This window comes from Pinus tabuliformis, chromosome 7 (assembly GCF_031772625.1).
Source record: "Pinus tabuliformis cultivar Carrire ecotype Pingquan chromosome 7, CPIR1, whole genome shotgun sequence".
Lineage (NCBI taxonomy): Eukaryota > Viridiplantae > Streptophyta > Pinopsida > Pinales > Pinaceae > Pinus > Pinus tabuliformis.
The window spans coordinates 1364850052-1364873677 of record NC_142293.1 but is presented as its reverse complement, the minus strand read 5'-3'; the positions used below and the strand labels follow the sequence as shown (position 1 = coordinate 1364873677).

Below are 23626 nucleotides of genomic sequence, written 5' to 3'. Positions count from 1 at the left end.
GCAGTATGTGGCTTCCAAAATTCAAACCAAGAGAAGGTGTTTTAATTTGGCATTGACCAGGAGGGTTTCCCAGCACAAACATAGTTATTTTTCTTATACTTGCTACATACGATCACCAGTTCTATTGAGATCTAATCTCTACGGCTCCAACTCTTTACAGCGACCAGCTCGTACGGTTCTTCAAAAAACATTCACAATTCTGAATTTCAAGAATCGTAATTTGGTTGGCAGGATTTGCATCAAAAATCCTTTATAGGAGGTGATGGCATTCAGCTGAGACATGGACATAATATGGAATTGTGTACTGCATGACAAAAATAGCTGAATAGATTTTAGTTTCCTTTGTTTTTCTCTTTACATTTATGGGATCATTCGGGTCGTCAAAGGGATATGCTCCCACTAACATAACATAGTGTTACACCGCACGACCGCAATCTTGCCACGGTGGATTTCAGCTAAGTATGAAGCAAAGTAGACTAGGAATAACCAAAGTCACAGATCTTGAGGAGAAGGGCAAGGCTCCCATCTAGAAGAGTATTTTCTAGTTTTAGATCTCGATGACAAATTTGCATAGAGTGACAATAACTCAACCTACATATAAGTTGTTAAAGAAAAAAGCCTTGTCTTCACTAAAACTGTCGGCGTTATATATCTACTTAAAGAGATCACATAGTTTGCTCACATTTTCACAATGTTAGCATGATTGAATCCACAATTTAATATAGGCTTCCCACAGTCCAAAACAGCTCAACACTCCATACAGCAGTTCCCCAATGACTCCAACCCTCAATCTACATAGCAGCTTTGTTCTGTTGGAAAACATTAATAATTCCAACCACCGTCTGCATTAAATGCATAGTCTAGTTCCTTCTGGAGAATTCAAGAGGAAGTTTCGAGAGTTAGATAGCTTCCTGAAGAATCCACCGTCACCGACTCGAGAAACTTCTCCAATGTGTATAGAAACCCCTCTTTGGTAATCAAATGAGTAATCTATGTGTGTTTGTGTTCAATTCTGTGTCTTCATTCTCTGATATGGTATCAGAGCAAGATCGAGTTTTGCAAGGTTGAGTGTTGAGAAGTGTTGCAAAGAAGTCACTGTGCTGCGTGAGTTGTGAGATGGTTGAGAAGTGTTGGAGAGAGTGTGTGTGCAATACATTAAGCACTAGTGGAGGGCGTATTGGCCAGAAGTTGAGTGTGAGCGTGAGTTATTTACTATGTGCAGTGAGAGTGAAAACGTGAGAAATTTGTTGCATAGTTTTTTTCCCTGTTCTTTCTGTGTTGTAGAAAAAACAATCTATTTGCAATAGGTGAAGGACTGAGGTAATTGTGTCCCGGTGTGTGAACTTTCGTTGTTGTGAACTTGCAGTCCCTCTGCGTGTAAGGGTGTTGGTTGTGAGGCTCATTGGAGGGAGTGGTCTGCTACGAGAGAAACGGAGCGGAAGATTTCCAAGGAGTTGTCGTAGCCCCAGGACAAGCTAGTGGGTGAGAGTTTGGTATAAGATATATTTTTTTATTACCTGAGTGGTGAACAAAACAAAAAAATTCTAACTTTGTGGCTGGGGTAGTATTTCCAGAGTGGTGAACAAAATATTTTTTCTTGACTTTGTGGTTGGATGTGTCTTTGCTGATGAATATAGTGTTTTTTTTTTTTTTTAATGAATATAAACGCACTTTGAGTAAGTGAAAGTGAAAAAAATAGTTAAAAGTTCCAACCTTGATTTAAAGTAATTTGTGGTGGCTCCAAGTTAAGTGACACGTGTTGAATTAAGAGCTCCAAGTCTGAATTAAGGTAATTTGTGGTGGTTGTGTGTGAGTGAGTGGGTTTATTTTAATCCACATTCTGTTTTTTATGAAGTTTTGAAGGGATAGATGAGTAGTGTAGTAATCAAGATTGTGGAGTGGTGAATTTTGAGTTTGATTTTTTGTTCTTAAAAATAAACAAATTAAAAAAAAAAGAGAATTAAAAGAAAAAAAACAAAAAAACAAAAAACAAAAGAGGGGTTTTTTAATTAGAAAAGGAGGGCAGCCATATTATCCAATGATATTGGATTAAATTTTATGAATTGTGCTTGAGGGTTTATATTTGTGAAAATAAGTAAATTTTTTGGTGATTTGTTCTTGGGGAAAATAATTAACATGAAAAATGTATTAGCAGAGTCTTATCTATCAGATTTTAACAAACTGGATGGTGAAAACTATGCAAATTGGAAGTTTAAGTTGTAGACTTTGATGGAAGGCTACAACATATGGACGATTGTGTCTGGAGTTAAAGTCAAGCCAGTGTCCCCTCAAGCCACAGATGCTACAATTCAAGATTGGGAGTGACGGGAAAACAAAGTGAAGGTGCTTTTGTGGATGTCCATTAAGCACAACATTATTCTACACATTAGAGAGTGCAAAACCTCCAAGGAGACATGGGCTCTCAAAACTTTGTATGAGACAAAGACTACAAATTGAATATTGTATTTAAAGAGTAAGCTTCTTTCAATTAAGATGGATGAAAATCAAAGTGTTAGTAATTTTATTTCTAAAATTAAGGATCTAAAGGATAAATTAGATGACATTGGTGAAACAATATCTAGTACAGACTTGGTTACTGTGACATTAAATGGAATGCTTGATGAATATAAAATGTTTATCACTTGTCTTTCAGCTAGAGAGAAGGCTCCTACTTTTGATGAGTTGGCAGGAATACTTATCAAAGAAGAAGAGCGGGGAAGAAGCCTTAAACAGAAATCTCCCAATTCAGATTTAGCATTGATGATTAAAGGGAAGCAGTCCTTCAAGGGAAAATAGTGAGAGAAAAATAAAGGCAAAAAGCCATAGGTAAAATCATTTCAAGGTACACCCTTACCAAGGAAAAATTCCAAATCAGGTAGAGATGATGTGTGTTATTACTGTGGAAAAACTGGTCATTTTGCTAAGACTTGCATGAAAAGAAGGTTTGATCAATTTAAACGAAAAAGGAATTCAAGAAATTATGTTGATAGAGATGAAACAATTAGTCATGAATTTAGCAATCTTAAATTGTTTGTGTCCAATGCTACTTTATCGGCAGAATCTGATGATGATAATGCTTGGCTTATAGATTATGGTGCATCAATCCACATGTCATGCAAAAGAGATTGGTTTGATACGTATCATGAAGTTAATAATGATGCACACATCTATTTAGGAGATAATAGATCACATGAAATTAAATGATATGGTGATATAAGTGTTATGATGCCTAATGGACAAGAAAAACAAATTCAAAATGTGGTTTATGTTCCTGGATTAAATAAGAACTTAATTTATGTCTCTACTATTACAGATCAACATTTAAAAGTTGAATTTCTCAAATCATGTTGCTTGGTAAAGGATGTGCAGGAAAACTACAAGGTTGTTGCAAAAGGAATGAGAGTTGGAGTATTATACAAGTTGGATGTAATGAAGAATGGGCATCAAGCTTTGGCATCAAAAGGCATGCCAAATATAGAGCTTTGGCATCAAAGGTATGGACAGTTAAATCATAATGACCTAATGTTACTACAAAAGAAATTGATGGTAGAAGACCTTCCAAATATTAAGGTGAACACTTTGAATGTGAAGATTGTGCACTAGGAAAAAAACAAAGGGAAGAATTTCCCATGCATGAAAATAGAAGAAAACGTGAAATACTTGAACTAGTGCATACTGATGTATGTGGTCCAATGCAAACTAAGTCACTTGGTGGAGCATATTACTTTCTTATATTTATTGATGATAGCACTAGATACACCTGGGTGTACTTTATAAGAAACAAAAGTGATGTGTTTGAATACTTTAAAGAATTCAAGAGTATGGTTGAAAAGAAAACATGAAAGAGCATTAAAATTCTTCGATCGGATAAAGGTGGTGAGTACACTTCAGGAGCTTTTATCAAACATTGCAAACAAAATGGAATTATGCAACAATTTATAGTACCACAACCACCTCAACAAAATGGAGTAGCTGAGAGAAAGAATAGAACATTAGTTGAATGTGCTTGTAATATGTTAAAAGGTAAAGGACTTTCTAATAGTTTTTGGGGTGAAGCCATTAATACAGCTGTATATCTTAAAAATAGAAGCCCTACTAAGTATCTTGAGCACAAAACACCATTTGAAGCATTTTATGGTTTTAAACCTAAAGTTAGTCATTTAAGGATATTTGGATGCAAAGCCTTTTCTCATATTCCTAAAGAGGATAGGAGAAAGTTGGATGCCAAACCCATAAAATGCTTTTTTATTGGATATTGTACTGATAAAAAAACATATAAAATGTATGATCCAAATACTCACAAGGTCTTTGCAAGTAGAGATGTTATATTTCATGAGTATGTAGATAAACAAAGAAAAGAAGATGAACGTAATGTATGGCAGCCTCCTTATGACAACTTTAAGGAAGAACAAGAAGTTGTGGAATTATCTCAAACTCAAGAAAGCATGGCCATTCCAGAATACATGCCAGGAAGTCAAAGTCCACAAAGAAGTGATGAAGGCACTCCACAGAGAAGAAGAAGATGAGAAGGTACTCCATAGTGTAATGAACCTCTAAGAAGATCAACACGACAGATTCAAACCCCTATCAAGTATAAAGATTATGCTTTAATGTCTCAAGTAATGACTTTTTTGAGCCTTTAAATTATGAACAAGCTAAAAATCATAAAGAATGGATGGAAGCTATGAAAGAAGAATATGACTCTATAATGAAAAATGAAACTTGGGAATTAACAAAATTACCTGAAAATAAAGTTCCTATAGGATCAAAATGGTTGTACAAGACAAAATTTAATGCAGATGGTAGCATAGACAAGTATAAGGCAAGATTGGTTGCAAAAGGTTATTCACAAAAAGAAGGTATAGATTATGAAGATACCTTTGCCCCGGTTGCAAAAATGAATACAATCAGAATAATGATAGCATTGGAAACTAAATATGATTGGAAGCTACATCAATTAGATGTGAAGTCAGTTTTTCTAAATGGTGATTGAAAATAAGAGATTTATCTTGTTCAACCAGAAAGATTTGTAAAGAAGGGACAAGAACATCTTGTATGCAAGTTAAAAATGGCCTTCTATGGACTAAAACAAGCACCTGGATCTTGGTATGAGAAAATCGACAAATTTTTCTTTCAACAAGGATTTAACAAAAGCAAAAATGATCCTAATTTGTATGTCAAGTCAGATAGAAATTGGGATATAGTATTACTCTTTATATATGTTGATGATCTAGTAATAATAGAGAGTGCTGATAAATTGATTAAAGATATAAAAATGAAGTTATCACCAGAAATTGAGATGAAGGATCTTGGTCAGATGCACTATTGTCTAGGTCTTGAAGTATTGAGAGATGATGGAAGGACCTTAATCACACAAAGCAAATATACGAATGAAGTACTAAAGAGATTTCATATGAATGGATGTAAAACAGTGAGTACTCCATTGGAACAAAATATCAAGTTGAGAAGTGATTATGGAACAAAAGAGGTGAATGGAACATTGTATCAACAATTAGTGGGAAGTCTGAATTATCTCACTACCACTAGACGAGACATTGCTTATGCAGTAAGCATACTTAGTCAATTCATGGCTAAGCCTCATGAAAGCCATTGGATAGCTGCAAAAAGGGTCCTTCGATATTTAAAAGGAACCATCAATGTTGGTATTGAATATACTAATGCTTGTAATGTTGAATTGACAGGTCGTTCTGATTCTGACTCGGTTGGAAATCCAATGACAGGAAATCCACCAATCGATATGTCTTCAATATAGGATCGGGAGCTATATCATGAAGCAGTAAGAAACAACCAAGAGTTTCCTTGTCATCAATTGAAGCAAAGTATAAAGCATTATGTAGTGCCACATGTGATAATCAAAGCACCATCAAACTGGGGAACAATCCTGTATATCACGCAAGGTCAAAAAAATATAGAGACACTATCATTTTGTTAAAAAAAGTTCAATCACTAAAAATTTCCATTTCCATAATATATTGTAATACAAATGAGAATGACCTCGCAGAACAACCTATCCTAGATTGAAAGGATAAAAGAACATGCAGCTACAACTTTCACGGCGATATTTCCCTTGAGACTGTCTCCAAACGCACATATCCTCAATTTTCAACATATACAACAACAGTACACAGCGTCGCTCCTCTGTGAGTCTCCACAGCACTTACCCAAATCGCCAGTCTCCAGTCTCCAGCAACAAATCTAACCGAGGTCTCATATCATTTCAAAGAAACAAAACACAACGTTGTGATACCATTGAAAAGAAACACAACACAACGCTCTGATACCAATTGAGAGACTACAGAACAACCTGCAGTTACAACTGCTAACAAAAATCTACGTCATAACAATGAAACGTTTATGCATCTACAGCTGTGTTACAACTCGGACTCTGTATGCTTCTATGCTTGATCATCTACCTTTATACCAAACAAAAAACCTATGTCGGTTAATTGTCCCTTGAATTCAAAAGAGTTATGGTGGTGACTCCCCTTTGAAGCTGAACAGGTTATGGCAGTGAGGCGGTGGATGCAATGGATTCGATGCATGCCTTTGAATGCGGCGAGTTAATTAAATTTTAAAATTGCGGGAGTCAATGTATAACATGCCGCTTCATATCGAGATTCACAGCTCTCCAATCTTCACTTTCCATCTAGGGTATTGGAGAATCGATGGCTAGAGCCGAACCATTATGAATCTGGAAAATTTTGGTCTGTCCTCTGATATTTTAATGCAAAAGTCCACTCCCAGCGTCATGCATCCTCTCTGCCCAAAGGCAAATTTTCTTGGCAAACGTCAACATATGTACCAGAAAAGCATGGAAACCCTTATATAAAAATGTATTTAATGAACTCTTATTCTCATTCTCATCATGTTGATTTTCAATGCAAATGTCCACTCCCAGCGTCATGCATCCCCTCTGCCCAAGGGCAAATTTTCTTGGCAAACGTCAACATATGTACCAGAAAAGCTTGGAGACCCTTGTATAAAAATGTATTTAATGGCCGGCGTTTACCGGAGAAAAGACGCGTGATTGTTTATTTACTTTATACTAACCAAACACCTGACGTTCAACTTCGATTTATCCCTAGACATCGTGATGGTTAACGTTATAAGAATCTCCCACCTAACCCACAACTTCAATTTCTAAAACATCTAGCCATTAAACATTACGAGGTTGACTTTTGCATATATTTCTGTGATCAAGGAAGAAAGTATAATAAACAAATTGGAATCTTTGGAATTTAATAATGATAAATTGTCACAGTTGGGTTGAGGTGATGTCACCTCATTTTTGGCTTGGAATCCCTTCTTACGGTTCATCTGCCTTCTCTTCAATCAGACAACTCACGTTGGATTTCTCATTTATTAAATAGACACCTTAAATTTTGACAGGATTCTTTCTTCACACTGTCACATGGCCTATGAATCATTAAATGTGGTGGACGGAGATTCCATCCATGGAAACATCTCTGACAGGCCCACCTAATTTTATTAAGGAGTCATGACTGTGAGGCGGGAAGAAAAGGGATACACAGGAGGAGGGTGAAGGGGGAGATGGAATAATAGGGAAAGGAGTGAAGGCAACGGAATAAGTGGAGCGATATGGAGTAAATTGACAATAAAGGGAGCGAGGAGTAACTTTGGCAGAGGAATTTGCCAGAGCTATATGAACACGATTGGCTTTGAGATATTACTGGTCAAGAATTTGCCAGAGCTATATGAATACGATGGGTTTGAGATATTATTGAAGAACGATTGTAATTATTTGGCTTTCACCATCCACATTTATATATATATTTTAATTTTCAATGGGCAAAATTAAACTTTTGTAAGTTTTGAGTGAAAATTTTGTTATCGTTGATTTTTTTAATATTAATAATATATAATATTTTTGGGATGTATTATTATATTTTATTTTTTTGGTAGGTAAGTATCTATGGAGGATTTGAACCAGTGATCTATCGTAAGGAGTGCAGTGCACCCTCCAAAATCCCGTGGGCGTATTTTACATATTAATATTTATTAATTATTTAATTATATTAATTTTTATAACTATTTTATGATTAATCTCAATTTTTTATTGATGACGACTATTAAGAATATTATAGAATAGTGTGTAGAGGTTAAATCTCTACCATCCATCTAATATTAATTGATAATTAAATCAAAATTGTCAAAACACTGTTCCAAATTAGCTATGTAATCTATAAATATAATTTATTGCAATATCATGGGCTAGTACTATATGTTCAAAAAACCTTAAAGCATTTCATAATCAAAATTTAATTTAACAATTACTTAATTTGTAACATTATCTTAATCAAATTGAAAAGTAAAATATGAAATAAGATCAACCTTATATCTCTAACTACTACGACAAATATTTTGTAAATTTTCCATAAAGTATCACATGATAGAAATTGAAATATGAGGAGAGAAAGATTGTGCACACAACAAATCACACACTATATTATTATTCATCAAAACACTTACATATAGGACATAAAACACTGACTTTTAACACATCTAGATCATGATTCCAACTCATTACATAGTAATCAACTGCTTCTAGATTGACACTTAGAAACTTATAATAACAACTATACATGACATTGAAACATTACTTCCAACCCTACCACAAATATTTTGTAAATATTCCATAAACTTAAATGGCTACCATCTATTTATTAACCTTGAAATTAAAATTCAAGGAATCCTATCAAAATAGGTATCAAAGAAATAATAAAGATGAAGCCATGGTATATCAAGGAAATAATAAAATGATGTCGATGGTATATGGATGAGAGTGTGGGTACCTTTTGAACTGGGCCAATTCCCAGCCGATGATAAGCGATGCAGCATGCAATGCATCCTTCCACTTAACCATTTCACTCTCAAATTTCTTCTGCTCGCCATGTTGTTGGAAAGCCTCTGCATAACTTCGCTTGATCCACCGGGCATCCGAAGGCTCAATGTCAAAAAAAAGAGGAATTACCTTTTTGCCATTTTGCACCATCTCATACACCTCGGACAAACACTTGGGGGAGTGAGCGTACTCCTTCGAGAAGATTGCCAAGCAGAGTGTAGCATTTGAGATGACATGCTTTGTCATATCATCCAAAAGCGCTCCTTTCTCTTCTCCACTATTTACAAACGCCCGCACTCCACAAGACTTGAGAACCTCGTACAGATTGTCCACAAATCTATTTGCTGAATCTTCATTCTTATGATAATTTATGAACACATCGTATTCAATATCCCCATCTTGAGCCAATGGTTTTTCATGAATATCCAATGAAGAAGCTATGCCTGAGCTGGATCGCTTTTCACTAATGTCCAGTGGAGAAGCTAAACATGGGCCATAGTACTCTATGGCATCTTTCAGTAAGGATTCTCGCAAAAGGCGAGATAAGATCCACAGAAACAGATGCTTCAAGATGAAGCAGAAGGCAACCCATAAAAAAATGCAGAGATGGAGATCTGAGCCCCATGACAGCAGTCCAGAACTCATTCCTGCGAAGGTAGAGTTGTCCATTGTTTGGAACATAACCCTTTTCTGCAACGAACCGCAGTATTGAATCTACAAACAACGAAAACGAGAGGCCGACCAAAATAAGAGACGTAGGTGCTAGAGTTACTCCTTACTTTCCTTCCATTCTTATTCTCATGATGATGATTTCCATTGCAAAAATCCACTCTTGGCGTTATGCATCCGCTGTGCCCAGTGACATTTTTTCTTCGCAAACATCAGCATATGTACCAGAAAAGCATGGAAATCCTTGTACAAAAATGTATTTAATGGCCGAAAAGCATGGAAATCCTTATACAAAAATGTATTTAATGGTCGGCAATGACGCGTGAAGGATTTTGAACTATTTACTTTATGCTACCCTACAACCTAACGTTCAACTTCACTTTTTCGTAAATCGAAACATTGCGATGTTTGAAGTTATGATATGGGAGTTGTTTTTTTGTGTTATTTATTGGATTTTTTTATGGTGAAATTGTGTTGAAAAATTTGAGGTGAAATTTTGATTTGTGTTATATAAATTAGTTTGTTTGTTTTTTTTTTTTTGGATTTAGCATGTTGACATATTCTTAAGGCATTTCAACTTTTAGAACACTTTTATTGTGAAGAAATTACTCATTAATTTGTAATTTGAATAAATTTATGTTAGATTTTAGAGAAATTAACCCAAAAAAACACCAAAATACTTCCAAAAAATCTCATTAAAAACAAATGGATTACCATTTCTGAGCTAACACTCAACTTCAATATCTAAAATATCGAGCCATTAAATACTGTCTGGTTGACTTTTGCATCCTATTTCTTTGATCAACGAGGAACAGATCATAAAAGAATTGGAATCTTAGAATTTAATAACAATAGAGTGTTTAATACGCAAACGAATTCGAATTTTTTAAATTTAATAATAAGTTGTTTAATACGTAGTGTAGAATGATTAATTTTTTACTCTTAAGAACCATTTTTCCATGTCATGGTCGTACTGGAATTTTTAAAATTTAATAATAAGTTGTTTGATACGCTGTGTAGAATGATTAATTTTTATTTTTTAAAGGTTTATACTCCTATATTAAGAACAATGTTTCCATGTCTAGGTCAATATACATTGGAAAGTCAAACTAGGCGGCGAATTGCTCCAATGTGACTATTTCAGCATAAGTAGAGTGTATTTTCACACGGAAAAAGACTGGTGCATCACACACAAATCCTTTGTTTCAAAGTCTAATATGCTGAACTGCTATGATTTGTATGTTTACAGTAATGATTACATATAGATGAAGTTTTTTAATTACACTTTTCTTCGTTAAAAATCAAACATGCACCTGATTCCTTCACCACTTTTAAACTGACGAGCATTCTTCTTTTGAATCGCTGGTTTATCATGTTGCAAAAAGAAACACGGCTTCTTTTTCTTTCTCCCTTCCAAATTACATTGCTTATTTTAACCTTTTCTTCGTGACTTCCCTCACGAAGTCTAAAGAAGCTAAGGTTGTTGTTTGACAAAGTGCACGAAAGTTAAGTCCGGCAGTATAAAAAGAACTAATCTCTCATAATCCGCATTTCTTTGAAAGAATTGAGTATTATTATCTAGCTTGTGTCAAAGAGCCACAATTGAAATTGAGCAACTATCCGAAGAACTAAGGAAAGGAAAATGGATAGTCCTAATGAATCTACTGAAATTTAAGGAAATATTATTTGGTTGTCACCAAAGGTATTCTCAACTCGACAAATGGATTATATAATTTTCGTGACCTATCTTGACTTACTTTAAACCGACTACTCTTGTGGCATGAAAGACTCAGACATTTGATCTTTTGAAGCATCGAAACTATGGCAACGTAGAATATGGTTGTGGACCCACCAAAGATTCTTCCACCTAATGAAGCATGTGAGGGATGTGTGCTAGGAAAGCATCATTTGGCACCCTTTGATTCTAGCAAAGCATGGTATGTGCAAAAACAATTTGAGCTTGTTCGTATTGATCTTTGTTGCATAAATAAGCCTTCATCGGTTGGTGCAATGTATATTCTAACATTTATTGGTGACCTTTCAAGATTTTTTTGGGTTTATTTTTTGAAGAATAAGAGCCATGTAAGGAATTTCAGGCTTTAATTGAAAAGCAATCTAATCATTATAATAAAGGTCTAAGATTAAATAAAATTGGAGAATATACAAATCAATTATTTGAACATTACCTTACTCAATCGGGTATCTCTTAGTAGAGATCAGTCCCTCATACTCCCCAGAAAAATGGCAAGAAAATTAAAATATTATGACCCTATTTGAATGGATCTCTATCTTTTGTAAGCAAAGGAATTATTGACAAAGTTTTGGGCTAATGCAGTTTATTGTGCTAATTCTCTTTTAAATATTATTCTGACTAGAGTTATCCACTCTATGACTCCATTCAAACATTTGTATGGTAGGGATCCATATGTTAGTCACCTAATCTGTATTGGATCATTATACTATTTTTCATCCATATTTATGCTTTGAGAGGATAGTGGAGGACTTAGCTCGCAAGACCATTTTTATTAAAGGTTCATAGTTTGGAAAATTGGGGTTTGAAACTTTCAAGTTTCCAAAAACAATTTTCGACATAAAATGGTGTTTTTTGGGGGTTAAAATTTTTTCTCATAAGCACCACACCCCCTAGCACTATTATACAGATAAATACTTTTCTATTGACGCAATAATTGCCTCAATTAGAGTCTGTATGCAAAAGTTGTCCCATCCAAATGTTGACCTTCCTATTTTGACCACCATGATTTGAGAGGATGCCATGCCAACCCCCATTATTCATGGAAAAGGGGGTAGCCACATGATCATGATGAATAAGACTCTAGAATATTCAATAGTGTAATTGAGTTGGAGTCAAACTTAACCTCTAGTAGGTTATGGAGCTATATTATAACTGGGTCATTAGGAGGAAAATGGGTTCTATTCTATTCAAGTGCATTTTGTTCCATAGATGAGTAGAGTAGATGAGAAGTGTAAGGAGAGAGAAAATAGAGAGGGTTTGTGCATTGTAGTAGTCCATGGGCCACATGTCTCGTTTCTTTGTACTTGCATCAATATCCATTTATACAATGAGAGAGCAGAGGAGCCTCACCTACTCGGTTTTCTCCCAAAAAGGTTTCATAGGTTATATATTATATTATTATGGTGTGAGTGATTGTACCTTGTTTATTCTCTATTTCCTTTATTTCATATATTACATGCATGAAAATAGTAATTTAATAAATCGAGAAGTCTAAGCAAAAATAACCCTCGTAGTAAAAATTTCAGATTGTTAGCAAAAATTTATTAGATCTGTTGTGATGAACTATCTAGTGGAATATCCATAGTAGTTTATAAATCATCACCTAAGAATTTTTGGATGCATCACTTGGGAACATATTCTTGATGATTACAGAAAGAAATTGGATGCAAAGAGTCATGCTTTCATCATGATGGGTTATTCTAATGAGTCAAAACCATACCAATTGTTTGACCCTATCAAGAAGAAAATTATTATAAGAAGAAATTCCTTATTTCATGAGAGGGATTTTCGTATTAACTTATTGAAATATTATTTTGAGGCGTTAAACAATGATTCTTTTTACATTGTTGAACACTGCTTTGATTATACCTTTCCTTCATATCTCAACTGCTCCATTGACTATTGTTCCTAAGTCGACTTCTAGTTGCTCATCTCTAATTGAATCAACACTCTCTACTGATCAACTTTCTGAGTCTTGAATGCTCATTCCCCAACACCTTGTTTACCTCCGTGGGCTACTAAAACTATTTGATTCATTAGATTAGATTTTGATGATGTTTCTACCTATCAGATGACCCGTAATAACAAGCAACATGCTAGTCTTGCATTGATGGCTTGTGTGCATGGAACTTTGATCTAGAATCCTTTGCAAATGTGGAAGGACAACTTGAATGGAAACATACTATGCATACTAAGATTGATTATCTTATGAAAAACCACACATGGGGTTTAGATCCTCGACCATAAGAAAGAGAATGTTCTCAAGTGCTGAGGGGTATATAAGACCAAATTCACTTCAAAAGGTGTTGTTGAGTGTCACAAGGCTCATTTGGTTGCAAAATGATTCTCATAGCAAGAAGGAATCAACTACAATAAAACATTTTCCCATGTTGCAAAGATGAATTATGTTTGACTTATTCTTTTACTTGTTGCTTGTTTTGGATGGAAATGCATCAAATGGATGTTAAAAGTGCATTACTTTGTGGACTCTTATCTAAATAAACCTACATGGGGAAACTATATAGTTTTTAACAAATTATAATCCTCTTTTTTGAATTCAGAAATTTCTATATAGTTTGAACCAAGCTCCTCGAGCTTCATATGCTAAGGTTGATTTATTTTTTCTCAATCTTGGGTTCAAACATTATGAATCTAACCACAATATTTATGTATTACATCTCAATGGTTATTATTTGATTTTTTCTATCTATGTGGATTGTTTACTTATCACTTGCACTAATACATATGCAATTCTTATATTAAAGAATCACTCGCACTAATTTTTCATTTATTTCTTGGGTTTCAAGTATTTCCTTTATATGATGACCTCTTTATCTCTCAATCTACATATGTATTGGAATTTTTGAAAATATTCAACATGGATGAATGTAAACCATGTGCTACTCCTTTCCAAGCAGTGTTAAGTTGATTAAAGAGTGTCCCTCTCTAAAAGTAAATGCTGCCCTTTATCGATAGTAGGTTGGTAACCTTAGATGTTTGAATCAAAATTGAATTGATATTTCATTTGTTGTTATTTTTCTGTCTTGGTTTATGAGGATCCACAAGAAAAAAAATAGAAAATTACATGGAGTATTGTTCATTACCTTAAACCTACCTGTCATTATGGTATTGTTGACAGGCTGACCCGCTAATACTTTATTCCCAAAAACTTCTATCTCAATTTTTTTTACCGGACACAGTGCTTCTGAGTGAGGTTGGAAAATTCAATTTTTGGAGGCCTTTCCCTCGTTATTTTGTCGAGTTTGATGACTCAACAGAAAGTATACACACGGGGCTACTTGATCCAGCAATCAAAGTTTGAAATGGGCTCCTAAAAGTTGATTAAAAACACAATCCTGAACTGACGCGACCCTTATGTAGGCTAGCGCAACCTTTCTGTTTCAGGTGCGACCCTTCTGTAGCAGGAGCGACCCATGACACGACCTTTCTGTCTGATGTGCAACCCTTTTTCTCTTGTGCAACCTTTCTATCTTAAGCGCGACCTTTCTGTTTCAAGCGCGATCCATGGCGTGACCCTTCGGTGAATAAGGGTTTTTTTTTCCTCAGAGCAATTCAAGCAAGAAAAAGCATAGAAATTCGAGAATTATTTAGATCTATCATTGAGAAACATGCAATTAAGATAAAATACTCATAGCACTAAGCAGATCTATAGATCAATCTCGTTTGGATGCAAAATTCCCAAAGATACACAATTTACTAGATATCAATCTATAGGATTCCACCATTAAACTGCAGCAGAATGATTTTTCATCACTTGAAGCAAACAATTTCTTGACATAAGATGACGAAAAATACACCAGGAAATTCCACTAAATCAATTATGAAACGAAAAATCACTACACAGAAAATTGTATTGGCCCTTACTGACCTGATCAGCATTCAGTTAAAAAAAAATTGAGTTTTTCTCTTTTTTAATGCTCCTCTCTAAATTCGAATTTATAAAACAACCTATTCTCTATTTAATTGGCCTAACACACACCTAAGCTAACAATAGAAATCACTTTACTCCTATTCTGGGCACTCCAATAAATTTTACAAACAAATAATAAATAAGAAGACTTAAGAGGTTCAACCCTCTTTAGTAATAATTTTGACCGGTCAGGTCAAAGGTAATTTATCTCATTTAATGCTCCTGCATCAGACTCCTAGGGAAGAAAAGAAGGTTCCATCAAGTCTTCAGGATTCACTTGATATATCTTTAACTCTACTACTGTCATCCAACTAGCATCTTCAATTGGTCGTCCCCTGCGTTTGATTAGATACTGATAATATGTTTGTCCTCTAGTTTTCTTTATTACTCGATTCTCTAAGACTGCTTCCACTTCTCTCTTTGTTTTCCTTGGCATATGTTCCTCCCAATTTAGAGTCTGAACTTCCTCATCTACAGGTTCATCTTGTGATTTTTCCTCTGTTTCCTTGTATGGATACAAATCTGCAACATTAAAGATAAGAGATATTCTAATTCCTTCCGGCAGCTCAATCTCATAAGCATTTGACGAAAAATTCCCTAAAATTATGCATGGTCCTATCTTTTTTATTTTTAATTTATTATAAGTCCTTACAGGAAATCTTTCTTTCCTTAGGTAAACCACAACTAAATCAACCACTTGCAATTATTTTTCTCTTATTTTCACATCAGCCCTTTGTTTATACTTCCTGCTACTTTCCTGTAAACTTTGCTTGACATCTTCTTGCAATTTATGCATTTGTTCTACAAATTCTTCATCATTTGCACTCCTTATCTCTTGTTTTCCCAAATCTCTAAGCTCATATACTTCTCTAGGATGCATTCCAAAAACAATCTGAAATGGGCTCATTCCTGTACTCCTGTTAGGAGTATCATTATAAGCAAATTCAGCTTGAGCAAGCACTAAATCACAGTGTTTTAGATGTTTGTAAACCAAGCTTCTTAATATGTTTCCTAAGCTCCTATTCACCACTTCAGTTTTCCCATTCGTTTGAGGTGGGACCCTTTTGCTACAAGCGCAACCCACAGTGCAACCTTTTGTCTGTTGTGCAACCCTTTTGCTCCTACGCAACCTTTCTGTCTTAGGCATGACCTTTTTGTTTCAAGCGTGACCCATGGTGCGACCCTTCTATGACTGAGGGTTTTTTTTTCTTGGAGCGATTTCAAGCAAGAAAAAACATATAAATTCGATAATTCTTTAGATCTATCATTGAGAAAACATGCAATTAGGATAAAATACTCATAGCACTGAGAAAATCTATAGATCAATCCCGTTTGGATGCAAAATTCCCAAATATAAACAATTTACTGGATATCAATCTACAAGATTCTACTATTAGACTACAACAGAATGATTTTTCATCACTTAAAGCAAACAATTTCTTGACATAAGATGATGACAAATACACTAGGAGAGTCCACTGAATCAATTATGAAAAGAAAAATCACTACAAAGAAAATTGTACTGGCCCTTACTGACATGATCTACATTCAGTTTTTTTTTTTTTTTTTAAATGAGCTTTTCTCTTTTTTAATGCTCCTCTCTAAATTCGAATTTCTCAAACAACCTAATCCCTATTTAATTGGCCTAATGCACACCAAAGCTTACAAACTCAATCACTTCACTCCTAATCTGGGCACTCCAATAACTTTTACAAACAAATAATAAATAAGAACATTTTAGAGGTCCAACCCTCTTTAGTAAATAATTTTGACCGGTGAGGTCAAAGGTAATTTATCTCATTTGATGCTCCAACATCAGGTATCAAATATTATTGAATTTTATATTCATTGGTCGAATTCACTGACTCTGACTAGGTAGGAGATAGTGATAAAAAAAAATCTACTTCTGGATATGTGTTCCACTTCAATACTAGACCCTCAATCTCGCCATGCAAGAAACAATGTGTAGTCTCTTTGTCGACTCTGAAACCATAATATTATGGAGTTTTTATTGCAAGGATATAGGTTTTCTGGATGTGTCATCTCTTGGGTGGGTATGGATTTCCTATTCTTACCTCCACTAATATCTACTTAACAATCAAAGTTCAATTCAAGTCACCATAATCCTTTTTCATGCAGTAAGATGAAGCATGTAGAACTTTGTTCCCACTATCTACAATAATTTGTTCAAGATAAGGTTGTCACTCTTGTTTATTACAACATAGATGATCATCTTATTGATATCCTTACAAAATACAAATCCATTAATTGAATCCAAGTTTGTAGAACTATGTGGTTTTTCTGAGCTTTAAGAAGCTTGAATTATAGGGCGATGTCCTATATACAAAATTTCACTTCATGAACCTCTGGAACATTGTGTTAATCAAGGAGTGTTGAAACCTAAAGTTGTGTTGGTTAATCACACCTTTGTAAATTTTGGAGATAGTTAATGGGAGGGTCAAATAACACTAGATAGTCAGTCAAGTGGTTGCCTAGCGAGATAGTCAACTAAGTGATCGAGTTAGTCGAGGAACTGACTATAATATAGTGGTTGACTAGTGGGACCACCAACTGAATGGTTGAAGTAATCAAATGGGTTTTCAAATCGACTTGGATAGCCAACAAGATATCATAGATTTACCGAAGGCTCAATGTCAAAAAAAAAGAGGAATTACCTTTTTGCCATTTTGCACCATCTCATACACCTCGGACAAACACTTGGGGGAGTGAGCGTACTCCTTCGAGAAGATTGCCAAGCAGAGTGTAGCATTTGAGATGACATGCTTTGTCATATCATCCAAAAGCGCTCCTTTCCCTTCTCCACTATTTACAAACGCCCGCACTCCACAAGACTTGAGAACCTCGTACAGATTGTCCACAAATCTATTTGCTGAATCTTCATTCTTATGATAATTTATGAACACATCGTATTCAATATCCCCATCTTCAGCCAATGGTTTTTCATGAATATCCAATGAAGAAGCTATGCCTGAGCTGGATCGCTTTTCACTATTGTCCAGTGGAGAAGCTAAACATGGGCCATAGTACTCTATGGCATCTTTCAGTAAGGATTCTCGCAAAAGGCGAGATAAGATCCACAGAAACAGATGCTTCAAGATGAAGCAGAAGGCAACCCATAAAAAAATGCAGAGATGGAGATCTGAGCCCCATGAAAGCAGTCCAGAACTCATTTCTGCGAAGGTAGAGTTGTCCATTGTTTGGAACATAACCCTTTTCTGCAACGAACTGCAGTCTTGAATGTACAAACAACGAAAACGAGAGGCCGACCAAAATAAGAGACGTAGGTGTTAGAGTTACTCCTTACTTTCCTTCCATTCTTATTCTCATGATGATGATTTCCATTGCAAAAATCCACTCTTGGCGTTATGCATCCCCTGTGCCCAGTGACATTTTTTCTTCGCAAACATCAGCATATGTACCAGAAAAGCATGGAAATCCTGGTACAAAAATGTATTTAATGGCCGAAAAGCATGGAAATCCTTATACAAAAATGTATTTAATGGTCGGCAATGACGCGTGAAGGATTTTGAACTATTTACTTTATGCTACCCTACAACCTAACGTTCAACTTCAATTTTTCGTAAATCGAAACGTTGCGATGTTTGAAGTTATGATAGGGGAGTTGTTTTTTTTTTTTTTGATTTTTTTATAGTGAAATTTTGTTGAAAAATTTGAGGTGAAATTTTGATTTGTGTTATATAAATTAGTTTTTTTTTTATTGTATTATGGATTTAGTATTTTGACATATTTTTAAGGTATTTTAATTTTTAGAACACTTTGATTGTGAAGAAATTACTCATTAATTTGTAATTTGAATAAATTTATGTTATTTTAGAAAAATTAATCCAAAAAATCACCAAAAAAATACTTCCAAAAAATCTCATTAAAAACAAATGGATTACCATTTCCGAGCTACCACTCAACTTCAATATCTAAAATATCGAGCCATTAAATACTGTCTGGTTGACTTTTGCATTTTGATCAACGAGGAACAGATCATAAAAGAATTGGAATCTTTGAATTTAATAACAATGGAGTGTTTAATACGCAAACGAATTCGAATTTTTTAAATTTAATAATAAGTTGTTTAATACGTAGTGTAGAATGATTAATTTTTTACTCTTAAGAACCATTTTTCCATGTCATGGTCGTACTGGAATTTTTAAAATTTAATAATAAGTTGTTTGATACGCTGTGTAGAATGATTAATTTTTATTTTTTAAAGGTTTATACTCCTATATTAAGAACAATGTTTCCATGTCTAGGTCAATATACATTGGAAAGTCAAACTAGGCGGCGAATTGCTCCAATGTGACTATTTCAGCATAAGTAGAGTGTATTTTCACACGGAAAAAGACTGGTGCATCACACACAAATCCTTTGTTTCAAAGTCTAATATGCTGAACTGCTATGATTTGTATGTTTACAGTAATGATTACATATAGATGAAGTTTTTTAATTACACTTTTCTTCGTTAAAAATCAAACACGCACCTGATTCCTTCACCACTTTTGAACTTACGAGCATTCTTCTTTTGAATCGCTGGTTTATCATGTTGCAAAAAGAAACACGACTTCTTTTTCTTTCTCCCTTCCAAATTACATTGCTTATTTTAACTTTTTCTTCGTGACTTCCCTCGCGAAGTCTAAAGAAGCTAAGGTTGTTGTTTGACAAAGTGCACGAAAGTTAAGTCCGGCAGTATAAAAAGAACTAATCTCTCATAATCCGCATTTCTTTGAAAGAATTGAGTATTATTATCTAGCTTGTGTCAAAGAGCTACAATTGAAATTGAGCAACTATCTGAAGAACTAAGGAAAGGTAAATGGATAGTCCTAATGAATCTACTGAAATTTAAGGAAATATTATTTGGTTGTCACCAAAGGTATTCTCAACTCCACAAATGGATTATACAATTTTCGTGACCTATCTTGACTTACTTTAAACCGACTACTCTTGTGGCATGAAAGACTCAGACATTTGATCTTTTGAAGCATCGAAACTATGGCAACGTAGAATATGGTTGTGGACCCACCAAAGATTCTTCCACCTAATGAAGCATGTGAGGGATGTGTGCTAGGAAAGCATCATTTGGCACCCTTTGATTCTAGCAAAGCATGGTATGTGCAAAAACAATTTGAGCTTGTTCGTATTCATCTTTGTTGCATAAATAAGCCTTCATCTGTTGGTGCAAGGTATATTCTAACATTTATTGGTGACCTTTCAAGATTCTTTTGGGTTTATTTTTTGAAGAATAAGAGCCATGTAAGGAATTTCAGGCTTTAATTGAAAAGCAATCTGATATTATAAAGGTCTAAGATTAAATAAAATTGGAGAATATACAAATCAATTATTTGAACATTACCTTACTCAATCGGGTATCTCTTAGTAGAGATCAGTGCCTCATACTCCCCAGAAAAATGGCAAGAAAATTAAAATATTATGACCCTATTTGAATGGATCTCTATCTTTTGTAAGCAAAGGAATTATTGACAAAGTTTTGGGCTAATGCAGTTTATTGTGCTAATTCTCTTTTAAATATTATTCTGACTAGAGTTATCCACTCTATGACTCCATTCAAACATTTGTATGGTAGGGATCCATATGTTAGTCACCTAATCCATATTGGATCATTAAACTATTTTTCATCCATATTAATGCTTTGAGAGGATAATGGAGGACTTAGCTCGCAAGACCATTTTTATTAAAGGTTCATAGTTTGGAAAATTGGGGTTTGAAACTTTCAAGTTTCCAAAAACAATTTTGGACATAAAATGGCATTTTTTGGGGGTTAAATTTTTTTCTCATAAGCACCACACCCCCTAGCACTATTATACAGATAAATACTTTTCTATTGACACAATAATTGCCTTAATTAGAGTCTGTATGCAAAAGTTGTCCCATCCAAATGTTGACCTTCCTATTTTGACCACCATGATTTGAGAGGATGCCATGCCAACCCCCATTATTCATGGAAAAGGGGGTAGCCACATGATCATGATGAATAAGACTCTAGAATATTCAATATTGTAATTGAGTTGGAGTCAAACTTAACCTCTAGTAGGTTATGGAGCTATATTATAACTGGGTCATTAGGAGGAAAATGGGTTCTATTCTATTCAAGTGCATTTTGTTCCATAGATGAGTAGAGTAGATGAGAAGTGTAAGGAGAGAGAAAACAGAGAGGGTTTGTGCATTGTAGTAGTCCATGGGCCACATGTCTCGTTTCTTTGTACTTGCATCAATTTCCATTTATACAATGAGAGAGCAGAGGAGCCTCACCTACTCGGTTTTCTCCCAAAAGGGTTTCATAGGTTATATATTATATTATTATGGTTGTGAGTGATTGTACCTTGTTTATTCTCTATTTCCTATATTTCATATATTACATGCATGAAAATAGTAACTTAATAAATCGAGAAGTCTAAGCAAAAATAACCCTCGTAGTAAAAATTTCAGATTGTTAGCAAAAATTTATTAGATCTGTTGTGATGAACTATCTAGTGGAATATCCATAGTAGTTTATAAATCATCACCTAAGAATTTTTGGATGCATCACTTGGGAACATATTCTTGATGATTACAGAAAGAAATTGGATGCAAAGAGTCATGCTTTCATCATGATGGGTTATTCTAATGAGTCAAAACCATACCAATTGTTTGACCCTATCAAGTAGAAAATTATTATAAGAAGAAATTCCTTATTTCATGAGAGGGATTTTCGTATTAACTTATTGAAATATTATTCTGAGACGTTAAACAATGATTCTTTTTACATTGTTGAACACTGCTTCGATTATACCTTTCCTTCATATCTCAACTGCTCCATTGACTATTGTTCCTAAGTCGACTTCTAGTTGCTCATCTCTAATTGAATCAATGCTCTCTACTGATCAACTTTCTAAATCTTGAATGCTCATTCCCCAACACCTTGTTTACCTCTGTGGGCTATTAAAACTATTTGATTCATTAGATTAGATTTTGATGATGTTTCTACCTATCAGATGACCCGTAATAACAAGCAACATGCTAGTCTTGCATTGATGGCTTGTGTGCATGGAACTTTGATCTAGAATCCTTTGCAAATGTGGAAGGAAAACTTGAATGGAAACATACTATGCATACTAAGATTGATTATCTTATGAAAAACCACACATGGGGTTTAGATCCTCGACCATAAGAAAGAGAATGTTCTCAAGTGTTGAGGGGTATATAAGACCAAATCCACTTCAAAAGGTGTCGTTGAGTGTCACAAGGCTCATTTGGTTGCAAAATGATTCTCATAGCAAGAAGGAATCAACTACAATAAAACATTTTCCCATGTTGCAAAGATGAACTATGTTTGACTTATTCTTTTACTTGTTGCTTGTTTTGGATGGAAATTCATCAAATGGATGTTAAAAGTGCATTACTTTGTGGACTCTTATCTAAATAAACCTACATGGGGAAACTATATAGTTTTTAACAAATTATAATCCTCTTTTTTGAATTCAGAAATTTATATATAGGTTGAACCAAGCTCCTCGAGCTTCGTATGCTAAGGTTGATTTATTTTTTCTCAATCTTGGGTTCAAACATTATGAATCTAACCACAATATTTATGTATTACATCTCAATGGTTATTATTTAATTTTTTCTATCTATGTGGATTGTTTACTTATCACTTGCACTAATACATATGCAATTCTTATATTAAAGAATCACTCACACTATTTTTTCATTTATTTCTTGGGTTTCAAGTATTTCCTTTATATGATGACCTATTTATCTCTCAATCTACATATGTATTGGAGTTTTTGAAAATATTCAACATGGATGAATGTAAACCATGTGCTACTCCTTTCCAATCAGTGTTAAGTTGATTAAAGAGTGTCCCTCTCTAAAAGTAAACGCTGCCCTTTATCGATAGTAGGTTGGTAACCTTAGATGTTTGAATCAAAATTGAATTGATATTTCATTTGTTGTTATTTTTGTGTCTTGGTTTATGAGGATCCACAAGAAAATAAATAGAAAATTACATGGAGTATTGTTCATTACCTTAAACCTACCTGTCATTATGGTATTGATGACAGGCTGACCCGATAATACTTTATTCCCAAAAACTTCTATCTCAATTTTTTTTACCAGACACAGTGCTTCTGAGTGAGGTTGGAAAATTCAATTTTTGGAGGCCTTTCCCTGGGTATTTTGTCGAGTTTGATGACTCAACAGAAAGTAGACACACGGGGCTACTTGATCCAGTAATCAAAGTTTGAAATGGGCTCCTAAAAGTTGATTAAAAACACAATCCTGAACTGACGCGACCCTTATGTAGGCTAGCACAACCTTTCTGTTTCAGGTGCGACCCTTCTATAGCAGGAGCGACCCACGG

General features: G+C 34.5%; 1 protein-coding gene across 1 annotated transcript in view; it reads right to left on the bottom strand.

Moving 5' to 3' along the window:
- The window catches only part of LOC149252669 (uncharacterized), a 41960-nt gene extending 23532 nt beyond the window's left edge, over positions 1-18428 (bottom strand). Inside the window, 2 exon segments of the mRNA XM_089454230.1 lie at positions 8835-9574; positions 17913-18428. Of these exon segments, the coding sequence (XP_089310356.1) occupies positions 8835-9574; positions 17913-18428 (1256 nt within the window).
- Positions 18429-23626: the final 5198 nt, after the last annotated feature.